The 14,736-nt window shown below is 43.8% G+C and overlaps 1 protein-coding gene across 1 annotated transcript in view; it reads left to right on the top strand.

Moving 5' to 3' along the window:
- The window catches only part of GRIK3 (glutamate ionotropic receptor kainate type subunit 3), a 707,216-nt gene that overhangs the window by 415,007 nt on the left and 277,473 nt on the right, over positions 1-14,736 (top strand). The window contains exon 8 of the mRNA XM_088461525.1: positions 4,948-5,055. Coding sequence (XP_088317651.1) covers positions 4,948-5,055 — 108 coding nt within the window. The remainder of the gene's footprint in view (positions 1-4,947; positions 5,056-14,736) is intronic.

Genomic DNA, 14,736 nt, shown 5'->3' with positions numbered 1-14,736 from the left:
TGCTATTATTAACCTCAATAACCTTCATTTCCACTCATTTCCAGTCTATTCTGAACACCTCACACCTCACAATATTGTTTTTATGGCCAAAAGGTAGCACCGAGGTAGCTGGATGACTATGCTAAGCGACACAAGTGGGCGGCACAAACACGTGGCCCATCTAGGAGTGACACTGCAGTGGTAAACAGGATGGCAGTTTGAAAAACTAGGCCCCAAACAGTACATAATGCAAAGAAAAAAAAGAGGTGCAAGATGGATTTGTCCTTGGGCCCTCCCACCCACCCTTATGGTTGTATAAATAGGACATGCACACTTTAACAAACCAATCATTTCAGCGCCAGGGTCTGCCACACGACTGTGGCTGAAATGATTGGTTCATTTGGGCCCCCACAAAACAAGCTGGCAATTAATGTGTCCCTGCACAAACTGGCTCTACGGAGGCAAGATGTCGTCCTCATCCTTCTCATCCACCGATTCCTTGGATAAAACAGGAAAAAGGGATTTAGATGTCCCTGGACTGCTTAAGGTCTTAGCCAAAGTTTCTGAACTTGACAGTAACTTTTTATGAACGCGCTGCAGGTGCCGTATAAGGGAGGATGTTCCTAGGTGGTTAACGTCCCTACCCCTACTTATTTCACCTTTACATATGGTACAAATGGCAAGACAGTTGTTGTCCGGATTTGGATAGAAGTATTGCCAGACCAAAGAGGTGGAATGTTTGGTCTTCTGCCCAGGCATGACCATGACGGGCTTTTTCATCCCACGGACAACAACTGTCTCCCCCGGAACCTGATTTAAACAAACCACATCACCATCAGAATCCTCCTCGCCAACTTCCTCCTCAGTGCCAGCTACACCAGTATCCTCATCCTGTTGCACTTCAACAGTGCCATCTTCAATTTGCATATCAGCAAGTGGATTGTGGGTGCTCCTTTCAGCACTTGCAGGGGGCGTGCAAATGGTGGAAAGAGCCACCTCTTCCCGTCCAGTGCTGGGAAGGTCAGGCATCACAACCGCCACCACACTTGGACTCTCCTTGGGGATTTGTGATATCTTCTTAGAAAGCACAGTTCTTCGCTGTGCTTTTCCCAGCTTAACTCTTTTGATTTTTTTAGTGGGAGGAGGGCTTCCATCGTCATGTGAAGCTGAACCACTAGTCATGAACATACTAGGGATCGACCTTAGCCGTTCCTTGCCACTCCGTGTCGTAAACGGCATATTGGCAAGTTTACGTTTCTCTTCAGCTGATTTAAATGTTTTTTTCAAGGTCATTTTCCTGAACTTTGTAATTTGGGATTGTATGTGCCCTCTACTATGACATTGGGCATCGGCCTTGGCAGACGACGTTGATGGCATGTTATCGTCTATGTCATGACTAGTGGCAGCAGCTTCAGCACTAGGAGGAAGTGGTTCTTGATCTTTCTCTATTTTATTTTTATCGGAGAAAGTTTGGTCCTCCATTTATGTTATATCGATTTGATATATACGTGCGGCTAAACACAGAAAATATTTTTTTATTTTTGCTGGAGAGTAGTGCACTTTGTGGGTTACACCAGCCTTTAAGAAATGAGCCAGCCGGCTCTTTACTTATGGGACACAGGCGCACGCTTGGCGCTGCTCCTTTGTTGATGCACATGCGGCTACTGCGCACACAATTCACAAACACAGAAAATATTTTTTTTTTTGGTTTGGACTGGAGTGTACTTTGGGGGTTACAGCACCCTTTAACGGTCAAGCCAGCCGGCCCTTTACTTATGACACAGGCGCATGCTTGGCACTACTTTGTTGATGCACGTGCGGCTACTGCGCACACAATTCACAAACACAGAAAATATTATTTTTTTGGTTTGGAGTGTACTTTGGGGGTTACAGCACCCTTTAACGGTCAAGCCAGCCGGCCCTTTACTTATGACACAGGCGCACGCTTGGCACTACTTTGTTGATGCACGTGCGGCTACTGCGCACACAATTCACAAACACAGAAAATAATTTTTTTTTGGTTTGGACTGGAGTGTACTTTGGGGGTTACAGCACCCTTTAACGGTCAAGCCAGCCGGCCCTTTACTTATGACACAGACGCACGCTTTGCACTACTTTGTTTATGCACGTGCGGCTACTGCGCACACAATTCACAAACACAGAAAATATATATTTTTTTGGTTTGGAGTGTACTTTGGGGGTTACAGCACCCTTTAACGGTCAAGCCAGCCTACCATTTACTTATGACACAGGCGCACGCTTGGCACTACTTTGTTGATGCACGTGCGGCTACTGCGCACACAATTCACAAACACACAAAAAATATTATTTTTTTAGCACTTGGGGGAGCACCCCTGATGGACAGAGCACCCCCTGGACAACACTACAGCACCCCTTTAGGACTGGGACACTGCACAGGACTTTGGAGTGGACACAGCCCCTATGGAGAACTGACTGCACAACACAGTCCAGCCAGCCCCTATGGACTTTGAAGTAGTGGACACAGCCCCTATTAACAACAGCAGCACAGCACAACACAGCCAGCCCCTATGGACTTTGAAGTAGTGGACAACAGCAGCACAGCGCAGCACAGCACAGCACAACACTACTCTGCACTACACTACACTACACTACACAGCCCAGCCAGCCCTAACTCCCACCCTCCCTCTTCACTGTCCACAGCCGAGTGAGAAAATGGCGCCGACGCGGGTACCTTATATAGGATCCAAAACCCGCGAGACTCGGAAGGCGGGATGATGATGTTTTGCCTCGATTTCAGATCCGAGTCAGGCGGGAAAAGTCGAGCCTGACTCGGATCTGCCTTGGATCGGGGGGGCTCGGGGGGGTTCGGATTTCAGAAATCCGAACCCGCTCACCCCTAATATATATATATATATATATATATATATATATAAAATATAATTATAGATGTGCCCGGATCCACGTGTTTTGGTTTTGGATCTAGATTCTTCCTCATGTTTTGGTTTTGCAAACTCAGCCTAAAGTGTTCTGGTTTCGGATGAAAATCTATGAAAAATTTATAAAAACAGCTAAACTGTCCAAATCCAAAACATGAGTTCAGTTTTTAAATCCGAGTTCCGAACTGGGACACAAAAGTTAATCCAAACATCAACCCAGGTTTACTTGGAGCCTATAATTTGGGGTGTATTCAGATTTCAGAACTCCGGACCCGTGTATCTCTAATATATATAATACTGCTATTTACTCCTGGTGTAAGATTAAAATTCTCAGCAATAATAATTCAAGTCACAGAGCTTTGGCTCTGCTCAGCTCTCTCTTTAGTAGGAGAAATCTCATATACTGTAGTAGCTGTGATTGAAAGACATTAGAGCTACTGTTTTGGATCAATCCTGCAATAGACCTGAGCATCGCAGAAGGTGGTCGGCATAGATCCCAGATTTGTGTGAGTTACAGGACTGTGCAGGGGTCCCAGGGGTTGGACCACACCTTTCGCTCTGCTCAACTCTCTCTGTAGCAGGTAAAATATTATACAGTAGTTCCGATTGAGAGACTTTAGAGCTACTGTTTTTGATCCATCCTGCTATAGCATCGCAGGAGGTGGTCTGCAGAGATCCCTGATTTGTGTGAGTTACGAGACCATGCTTAATTGAATGAATGGCAGGGGTTCCAGATGAAGGACCATACCAAAGTGTTATTATGGGGTGGACTTTATATTGGAAAATCTCTTCAAGTTTCCTGTTGCAAAATCAACAGTGACAGATAGTGGAAAGTTAACTGCTAAAGATAGTGGGTAGGGTATATAGAAAATTCTACATTAGGGCAATTGACAATAGTTTACACAGGTGAAAGTAGTTAAATGGGGAACTAATAAGAGAGCAGTCAAATGAGATGTCGTGAAGAGAGAAGTAAAAATGGAAGCTTATAATTATGTCATTATCAGTATAAGTTCCAGAAATGTATCATGCTTAAAGGGTAAATAATTACTGGTAATTACTTAATGCCTCTCATTTCCTGCTGCTTCTACTGAAATCACAACCTGCTAGTGCACTCTTCGGCTTAATTGATGGTGTAATGATATCTTCTGTAGCTATATTTGTCATTCATTCAGAATTATTACATTTTATTCAGAGAAATGTGCAACCTTGTAACCCCTTTGCAATGTCTGCATTCTAGGACTGGACATATTGGGGGGCCTACAATATCATTATTCATCTATGATCTGTCTATCGTGCATGCATTCTCTCTTTGTTTACAAACATCGGCTGTGGCAAACACTACTCTGAGCTATCAGTTATCATTGATACAGATATATCAACGTTACCCATCGCAACCATGAGATATTTATGTGCTCCTAAGGTTAGCACTGGATTCTTCCTTTAGTTAACTTGGCTCTTGTACATAAATAAAATATTCAATTAATTAATTGAGCCTTCTTTAATTTAGGAAAAGTCAGTGCTAAATTCAGGAGCAGCCAAATATCTCCCAGAAGGAAATGCCTTCTCTGTGCTTAGGATTCTTTCATAGGATACTGTTGACAAAAGATTTGTCTAAAAAAACATAAATCAGGATCATGTGAAGTGGAGTGCAAAAAGAAGCAATGCCAACAAGAACAGTTATAGAGGGTGTATAATATATATGGCAGGCAGTTGCAATGCCCTTGAGACAACAAGAATGTAGTAAGCAGGCATATTGAGGCCTCTGCATAGAGGAAAACATATTTCACTCTATACAGCCCCTGAAGACAATAAAAATAGCCATAAATATATGTTAGACAACAAGAGCATGTATGGAAATGTACTATTAATATCAAGGAGCAAGCAATGATGATGTGATTATTAATTTACCAGAGCCTTTTGGGACATGGATTAGAAAAAGGGAAAAAGAATATCATGTAAAAAGTAATTAAAATGACGTATTGTGCTAATGTACTAAGTGATGATTTATGAGGCTTGTTAATTGTCATAAATGCCCTACTTTTATCTGCAGGCCCAGTGGGAAGGGCTGACCGGACGTATTGTGTTCAACAAAACCAGCGGGCTACGAACAGATTTTGATCTAGATATTGTCAGCCTGAAGGAAGACGGCTTGGAGAAGGTATTGACACATTCAGATCACTGTTTTGTACAATTTCAAGTCATCCTATCCAGTGGTTTCAAAGGTTATTTAGTTATCCATGTGTTGATGGTCCCAGAGATTAGTCTAATTCATTGCGAACTTGGGGGGTCATTCAGACCCGCTCGCGAGCAGCAGTACGCTCGCAAGCGGGTCGATGTTCCCCACTGCGCATGCGCACGGACGGAGGGAGCTTTCCATCATAAAGTGTTACATGGTGTAATGTCAGTTCTAAAATCCCCTTCCACAACATTTTTATAAGCAATAAATTAAGCTAAATTGATTCACTTAATTAAAGGATGTTTATAAAGGGTGTGACATCCACATTTAGCAAAGTGAACATTCAGATTTTTCACCTACTTGCAAACCTAGGGCTAATCCTACTTTCTGGTGTCACTCAAGACAGAAGAGTAGGGGTAAATTTATTAAAGTGAGGAGTTTTTAGAAGTGAGTTTTAGAAGTGATGTTGCCCATAGCAACCAATCAGATCCTACTTAACATTTAACTAGCACCTTCTAGAAGATAATAGCTAGAATCTGATTGGTTACTATGGGCAACATCACTTTTAAAACTCACTTCTAAAAACTCTCACTTTAGTAAATTTACCCCTAGGAGTGCACAGTAAAGTGCATTGGGAGGACCAGATTCATGCATCATGCTCCTAAATTTGATTAACTATATTAACAGCACAGCAAATGACAAGTGTTCCTTGTCTACTCTCTCTATCAATTTAGAGCTGTTGGAAATGTTAATAAATTCTAAATAAAAAGAGAATGAAAAGAAAAAAATAAATACATATTATAACAACCTTTTTTTCCATTTTTGCTGAATCAAGGGCCTGATTCAGAGCCGAACGCTCTGACCAGAGCGCTCGCTCTGAGTCAGGGCCCTCCTCCATGAAAATGGAGCGGCCTCTTGGACGCTCGCATAGCTGTGGGTGACCACCCACAGCTATAGCCAGCGTCCATGATGATGGTCGCGATGGTCAAGACCATCACGACCATCGGGCTTGCGACGGAGACCCTGTGGTAGGGTCTCGCTGCCGCAAGCCCTGGGAATGCCTCCATCTGGATGCCATGCCCCCGGCATGCCCACCAAAGGGGGCATGCTGTCAATCAACATCGACAGCACGCCTCCTTTGGTGCGAGACCCGGAGCGACGGAGAGCCCGTCGCTATCCGGGTCTCGCGCATGCGCACGATAGAGCTCCTTCCGTCGTGCGCATGCGCAGTGGGGCAACATCGACCCGCTTGCGAGCATCCTGCGCTCACGAGCCGGTCTGAAGGACCCCCTTAATCCCCTCCTGACCCAAATACTGCAAAATCAGAGTACAGGTTGCATGTAGCCATTAGAATATTTGCAGTAAGTTCTATTGGCTACTACTAAATATTAGTAAATAAATATATGAAGACTGAAGCCCTATTAGAGATATCTCATAGTAAAGATGACTTTTGTGGAGTAATAATAATTTAGCCTACCAGATGGAGAGTAGTGAGCTGCACAGCTTAAAATAAAGGGCCTGATTCAGAGCTGTTCGCTATTTGCGGTCGTTCGTTCAAAAACAAGGGGTGGCTATTCAAATGATCCGTTCGCAAATTACAGTCTGTTCCCACCTCTAAGTCTGAACGAGCGAGCAAAACATACGCTCGTTTATTTGATAAAAACGCCCCCTGGCCGCACGCACCATACGTCATGTCCGCTATTTATTAGATTAATCGAGTACATCGTACAGCGCATGAACTGCTCGCTATTCTTGTGGTTGGTGTTTTCAACCGCTATTTTGCGAGCAGTTCTGAGTTAAAAAAACCAAGTGACGTGGTCAATGACGCTGCTTTGTTAATTATGCACTCCCTTAAAACGCCCGTTTTTACCTTTAAGCACGCCTGCGTTCGGATCTCCACTCCCCGTTTTCAAGCACCTTCCCCTGTTACCACCCACATACGCCTCATTCTGTCACTCAAAATAGCAGGCCCTCGCTATATTGCGTACCAACGATTTTCGGCCGCACTGACTGGTTTGCGCATGCGTACTAAAAACCGTACGCATGCGCAGATGTGCGAACATCGCTCGGAACGAGCGTACTGCCGCTAGCGAGTGGCTCTGAATGAGGGCCAAAGTTCTATTATGCAACTTGACAGTCACCATGTACCATAACTTATATCACAGCTCAAACGACAGCCACTTTTCCATGCCTAGTTCCCAGAATATATATTATAATTGTTTCAAAAAAAGAGTCCTAAAGATTGCAATAGAATATGTAATTTATGTATTTATCAAGATTACAGCAACACAATATCTGGCCCACATATTTATAAGTAACATCCTATGTAAATAAATATAGAACATGGTCAAATTAAAAATTTTGAGCAGATAAAATAGCTATTCAGCTAAGCAAAACAGGAGAAAATCAACATTGGCCCTGATTCAGAGCCGGAAGTAAGTCGCTGCTCGTTCGCTCCGAGCGATGTTTGCCCAACTGCGCATGCGTACGGATCGTTATACGCATGCGCGAAGAACTCAGTGCGGCCGAAATTCATGTGCTCGCAAAATAGCGAATGCCTGATAATTTGAGTGACAGAAAGAGGCGTATGTGGGTGGTAACAGGGGAGATGCTTGAAAACGGGGAGTGGAGATCCGATCGCAGGCGTGCCTAAAGGTCAAAACGGGCGTTTTATGGGTGTGCATATTTAAAACAGCAGCGTCATTGACCACGTCACTGGGTTATTTTAGAGCCAGAACTGCTCGCAAAATTGTGGTAGCAAAAACCAGCCCCAAGAAAAGCGAGCAGCTCATACCCTGGTCGATGTACTCGATTAATCTAATAAATAGCGGACATGACGTAGGATGCGAGCGGCCAGGGGGCGTATTTTTTCAAAAATCGAACGCAAGTTTTGTTCGCTCGTTCAGACATAGAGGCGTGAACAGACCGCAAACAGCGAACGGTTCATTTGAATAGCCATCCCTTGTTTTAGAACGAACGACCGCAAATAGCGAGTGGCTCTGAATGAGGGCCATTGTGTTCAATTGCATTGTGTCTTAATTGTAAGGTTAATGTTAACTGTTTGCTTTACTCATCCTAACTGTATCTGTTTTTATACTGTATAAAACATGTAAGGCAATAACATAGAGTTCAGTTTAGATTAAAAAGTGGCTCATTCATTAATATACTGTATCTATAAAAAAGTATGCAAGTGACATTTTTGGGTGATATTTTTTTATAGACTGTAATGTAAGTTTGGAGCCCCTAGGGGATAATTTAGTAATGTTTATTGAATTAATTTACATGCTGATTGGATGGAAGTGACTATTCTCTGTAGCAATGAGGACCAAAAATAATTGCACTGATTGAAATTGCAAACTTTTCCTGTATGTTATAGTTCCCACTGGTAAATAGCATTTAGCAGAGTGGTGGATCTGTCCTGCAATAAGGGCCTTATTTGGAGTTAGGATCAAATTCAGATAAAGGGAGCAAATCTGCACATGGACAACAATGTTGTTGTGCAGGGGGGGGAAATAACATTGTTTGCTTGCATGCAGGGACAATTTTGACTGTCTTGCATATTAAGCTCAAATACTGCTTGATTTCTACACTACAATTTAGTGTTGAGCTAGGCAGGGGCGCATGCTGGGGGAAAGAGTGGGTACTTATTATCCTGGCTTGTTGCGGGGCCTGAGTTAGCATTGCAGTGGTGCTGAGGGGTACAAATGTCCCCCTGTGTGGTCTCCAGGGCCCCCTGTGTGGTCACTGGTGCTGCAAAACTATTTTTACTCTTTATGGACTGTGGCCAAGTCTCCCCCGCTTTGGCCATGCCTCCCTCAGAATCTGTGCCCATGGCCACTCTCGGCAGCACTGGAGTTAGGAAGAGCTCTCATAACTTTAAATCTGTTGGCACATTTTAAATATCGTCCTCTGAAAAGCAACATGGTTTTGCTCAGATGAGACTTAAACCACTTTCAGACATAAAGCCCTGGCTTCAAACCGGCTCGGACCCAGGACACCAAGCACTGGTTGACGAAGGGCTACCATTTTTACACATGGGTGACGACCGGGGATTGGTCTTGTAGAGACCCGGGTCCTTTGTCAGGCAGCATTGGACACTTGGAGATGATGTCATTTCCAAATGCCAATGAGCAAACCAATCAGAGCCTTTTAGCCATGACTCATCGTGACCCGGGTTATACCTTTCAGACTAAAGGTATTTAGGCTAAGTGCGAAAGGTTGTATTAGTAACCAATTAAAGTGCCCTTTAATAATTGATTGTGCACAGCAGGAGTGCAGTGACATGATGGAGGGTGTTTGGTAAGTACTTAGAGAAAACTTTAAAACTAGAATTTTACTTCAAGGGGCTTAAAAATGCACCCCTGGTAATTAACGCTAGGGGAAACCCATAAGGTTCTGCATTTTACACAGAATCAGCGGGTTACTGTGCATTACAAGAGGCAGGGAAAAGGCTAAATAAGTGAATAGCTCCAGGCGTAAAACCCGGGGCTTTGCCTGCATGATAAAACTTGCGCCTAATCGGATATGCCCCTTAGTGGTAAGAAAGAAAAGTAGTATCAATTGTTTCACTAGCCCTTAATCACTGAATTTCTGGGACTCTCAAAATGTGCTCACAGTTTGCTAATGAGCTTATTACATGAATTATATTCCATGTGTTGGGTGAAAAATTTAAAAAAACATATTTAAATTTCCACACAAAAGTTTGTTACTAAAAGGTAAATAAATACAGGATACATATAGTTACAATAACCCTTAACTATTTCTGAACTTATTTAGAAACAGAACTCAAGTCATCAGCACTTTTGTGAAGTTTATGGTGCTTATCTGACATGTCAAAGTCACTTCCTAGAATTTACTTCAAGTTTTTCATGTGAAACTGCAGATTAAAGATATGGTTTCACAGCATGTGAGCAATCTGCCGAAGCTCAGTGAGAGGCAGGTGTGTGTCTTACAGTTTGGAGAACTAATTTATCGAATCTTTGTCACATTCCTTATACCTTGCAAGTCTGCAAAACTATCGGTAACATCGAGTACCACTGGAACCTCATGCACAATTACAACAGGTCTAACCTTTACTCAGAATTTGCTAACCTCATAGCGGGCAGAGAAAGCTCAAGCTGCGTATGCCATCACAGTGGCTAATTTCTGCTCACCCCTGTAACTCCGTTCAAATGCACTAACACGCCTGCGTTTCCCTGACCACCCCCTCGTCAACACCCCCAAACGGGTACTTCCAGTCAATCACTCTGCGTTAGGTCTGCATGGTCACTGCGATCATAGTGTGATAGCAGTGAAGCCTTCGCGCACTCAGATGCATATGCATGCTCAGTACGCAACAATCGGCCATCTGCATGCGTAATCGCAATAGCGATCCATAATGAATCAGACCCTATGTTCGCAGAATTTGTTTCTCTCCTTGGGCGTTAAAACAAGCAGTCATTTGTGAGTGATTTTTTTTAATGTTGTTTAATGAATTGTGGAGTATCTGTAGGGACAAAAAATAATTGTCTTTCTCCATGTTTTGCATGTATGGGTAACCTTTCTGCAGAGGATGTCCCTGAGTACCTCATCTTATTAGTGTAACTGTCACTGGATCCTTTCCTTCTTGTATATAGCATCATAAATCATGGTTTGTACTTGAACCAATCAAACTTCTCCATTTTTCCTTACAATGGTTTTTCCACTTTCACTATCAGAGATTCAGCACAGATTCCTACCTCTGTCATTCAACTTATTGTAACATAGTTAATGTCTCCATCTACTATATATATATATATATATATATATATTGTGACACAGTCAGATTAGGGGTCCCTCTCCTGGGTAGAGGTCTCCTTCCTTACACACACAGCAGCTGGGAAACAGTACGCCAGTCTGGATTCGAGTACAAGCTGTTCAGCACCAGTCTTTATTGTACAACGTCAGAAATAACATAAAGAAAACATAAACATAAATCCTAGCCCTGTCGGGGATCTAACTTCACAAGTGGTTCCCTCACTACCAGAACCTGGCAGGGCCTAATGCCCTCACCAGCAACAAAAGCACAGCACAACACTCACGGATAGATTTTAAAGTGTCTCTGAGCAAACTCCCTGTCTGCTCTCCCAGGTGAGACACTCAGCCCTAAACACACTAGGCTTATATTGGCCACTCTCAGGTGGAAACCCTAACAAGCCTGTTACCAGGCTGCGTGAACCAAAACCTGGAGTGGATGTGGGTGGAGCCCTCCCTCTCCTCTCACCCACAACCCCCAGGTCCCAAACCGGCTTTTCAAAAAGCCGAGACTCAAGCCTGCTACACTGCAGACTTTCTCCTGGGGGTTTAAAACACAAAAGACAGGAATCTGGGACAAATGTACCTGCCACAGACCACTTTACCAGTGATCCTATCACATATCCCCCCCCTTTGTTTCGACCTGTGGGGCGGAACAACTGAAGCCCCCAAACAATGAACGCATGACAACGCATCTGCATTGGCCAGCTGGCTTCCTGGCCTGTGTTCCACTGAAAATGTAAAAGTTTGTAACGCCAAGAACCATCTCGTAATTCTCGCATTACTGTCCTTATTTTCGGACATCCACTTCAAAGGGGCATGATCAGTGATCAATTTGAACTTTCTTCCAACCAAGTACTACCTGAGCCTCTAATGCCCACTTTATGGCAAACGCCTCCTTCTCCACTGTGGCATAGTTTCTCTCACATACATTCACCTTTCTACTTAGATAGAAAATAGGGTGTTCCTCACCCTCCTTGTTCTGGGACAGGACCGCTCCTATACCTACTTCTGATGCATCGGTTTGTACTATGAATTCCCTTTCAAAATTAGGAGTCATCAGGACTGGTTGGGAACACAACGCTACTTTCAACTCCTGAAAAGCTTTCTCTGCCTCAGGACTCCATTCTACCATGACTTTTTGTTTGCCTTTGGTCAGGTCAGTCAGTGGGACTGCCATGGTGGCAAAGTTGGGTATAAACCTCCTGTAGTACCCCGTAATTCCCAAGAAGGCTCTCAACTGCTTCTTATTCAGAGGCCGTGGCCAGTTTTGTATGGCATCAACCTTATTGAGCTGAGGCTTTATCAGGCCTCTGCCAATGGTGTATCCCAGATATTTTACTTCCTCCATGCCTAGACAACACTTTTTTGGGTTGGCAGTCAAACCTGCCTTATAGATGGAGTCCAACACTGCTTGTACCCTGGGTAAGTGAGACTGCCAATCAGGACTATGAATGACCACGTCATCTAGATAAGCAGCCGCATACCGTCTATGGGGCCTTAGAATCCTGTCCATCATTCTTTGGAAGGTAGCAGGTGCCCCATATAGCCCAAAGGGCAACATCTTGTACTGAAACAAGCCCTCTGGCGCTGAAAAAGCTGTCTTTTGTTTGGCGCTCTCGGTTAACGGTACTTGCCAATACCCTTTGGTTAGGTCAAGAGTGGTTAAATACCTTGCCGTCCCTAGTCTCTCAATCAGTTCATCCACTCTTGGCATCGGGTAGGCATCGAATTTTGAAACACTGTTCAACTTTCGGAAGTCATTGCAGAAACGCACACTCCCGTCGGGCTTTGGAATCAACACAATGGGACTTGACCATTCACTATGTGATTCTTCAATAACCCCTAACTCTAGCATATTTCTAATTTCTTTCGACACCGATTCTCTTTGTGCTTCTGGTAACCTATAGGGCTTTAGATTAACTTTATCCCCTGGGTCAGTGATTATGTCATGTTTAATGACCGAGGTTTTCCCAGGCACGTCAGAGAATAGCACCCTATTTCTGATCAGAAACTCCTTGACCTCTTGTTGTTGAATTGCCGACAGGGTTTTTGCCACTGTCACTTCGGGAACTAAGGGCCCTGGATTTACTGGAGGGGCTCAGTCGGCCGACAGTACCGTTCTATCTTTCCAGGGCTTTAACAGATTTAGATGGTATATCTGTTCCGGCTTTCTTTTCCCCGGCTGGTAAACTTTGTAATTGACCTGCCCCACTCTTTCTAAGATTTCAAAGCGCCCTTGCCATTTAGCCAAAAGTTTATTTTCCACAGTGGGAACCAATACTAACACTCTGTCCCCAGGAGCAAAGCTGCGTAACCGAGCATTGCGGTTGTATACCCACTGCTGTGCCTGTTGAGCCTGTTCCAGGTGCTCTCTCACTATCGGCACTACCGCAGCAATTCTCTCCTGCATTTGAGAAACATACTCAATCACCATTTTGAAAGGACTAGACTGCCCCTCCCATGTCTCTTTGGCAATGTCTAGTAACCCCCTTGGGTGTCTCCCATACAACAAGTCGAAGGGTGAAAACCCGGTTGAGGACTGGGGAACTTCTCTTATGGCCAACAATAAATACGGCAATAAGTAGTCCCAATCCCTACCATCCTTGTCGACCACTTTCCTAAGCATGTGTTTTAACGTCTTGTTAAACCTCTCGACCAGCCCATCGGTTTGAAATAACATAAAGAAAACATAAACATAAATCCTAGCCCTGTTGGGGCTCTAACTTCACAAGTGGTTCCCTCACTACCAGAACCTGGCAGGGCCTAATATCCTCACCAGCAACAAAAGCACAGCACAACACTCACGGATAGATTTTCAAGTGTCTCTGAGCAAACTCCCTGTCTGCTCTCCCAGGTGAGACACTCAGCCCTAAACACACTAGGCTTATATTGGCCACTCTCAGGTGTTACCAGGCTGCGAGAACCAAAACCTGGAGTGGCCGTGGGTGGAGCCCTCCGTCTCCTCTCACCCACAACCCCCAGGTCCCAAACCGGCTTTTCAAAAAGCCGAGACTCAAGCCTGCTACACTGCAGACTTTCTCCTGGGAGTTTAAAACACAAAAGACAGGAATCTGGGACAGATGTACCTGCCACAGACCACTTTACCAGTGATCCTATCACAATATATATATATAATAATAATAATAAGTTGTTTGTTTGTTATATTGTGAATTCCTTCCACAGCTCTCAAGGTAAAGCTGCCAATTCTTACATAGGAGAATTTGTCCTGAGAGTGAGATATTGCATTGGCAATTATGCTCCATGTGTGATTTTCCCATTATAATTACGAAATTGCCCGTTACTCATATTGCATAAGCATCTTGCTTTACCCATGTTATGTAAGTTAGCAAAATAAAAACTCTGGATAATAGTGGACAGTGTTGTCTAGTATGCATTGTAACATCTGTTTGGCAAGCGACATTGCCACAGATAGCAGCAAAATTAAATGCTGAGTCCATAAGAAACATCAGCAATGTTTAATTTCTTCTATGGGGTACAGGAGCCAATAGCCCACTCATGTCCCATTGTTTGCCCAATGGCACAAGGTGCTGTGCATCGCCTGGGCTCATAAACACTGCCAATGGACACAAGAAAACTGGAAACGTGTAGCTTATTCCGATGGGTCGAGGTTCTGTTTTGGGCAGTTGGATGATTATGCCTATGGAAAAAATCCCACAAGGCAATGAACTCCCACATGCTAACAAGGCACTTGGCACAAGAAATTGCAGCAAGGCGGAGGTTAACAAAAAAACAAACTTGGCAATAATTGAGCAGGGGGAAAGGGACAGAATACAAAGGATTAGAAAAAAGGGAGAGAAAGTTTATACAAGACAAATGAAAAACAAATAAGTCCTTAGAAGCATGGCAGCAATAAGGGAAATTACTGCT

This window comes from Taudactylus pleione, unplaced genomic scaffold, assembly GCF_031769625.1.
Source record: "Taudactylus pleione unplaced genomic scaffold, aTauple2 ptg000007l, whole genome shotgun sequence".
NCBI lineage: Eukaryota > Metazoa > Chordata > Amphibia > Anura > Myobatrachidae > Taudactylus > Taudactylus pleione.
This window is presented reverse-complemented; position numbering and strand designations above follow the sequence as displayed.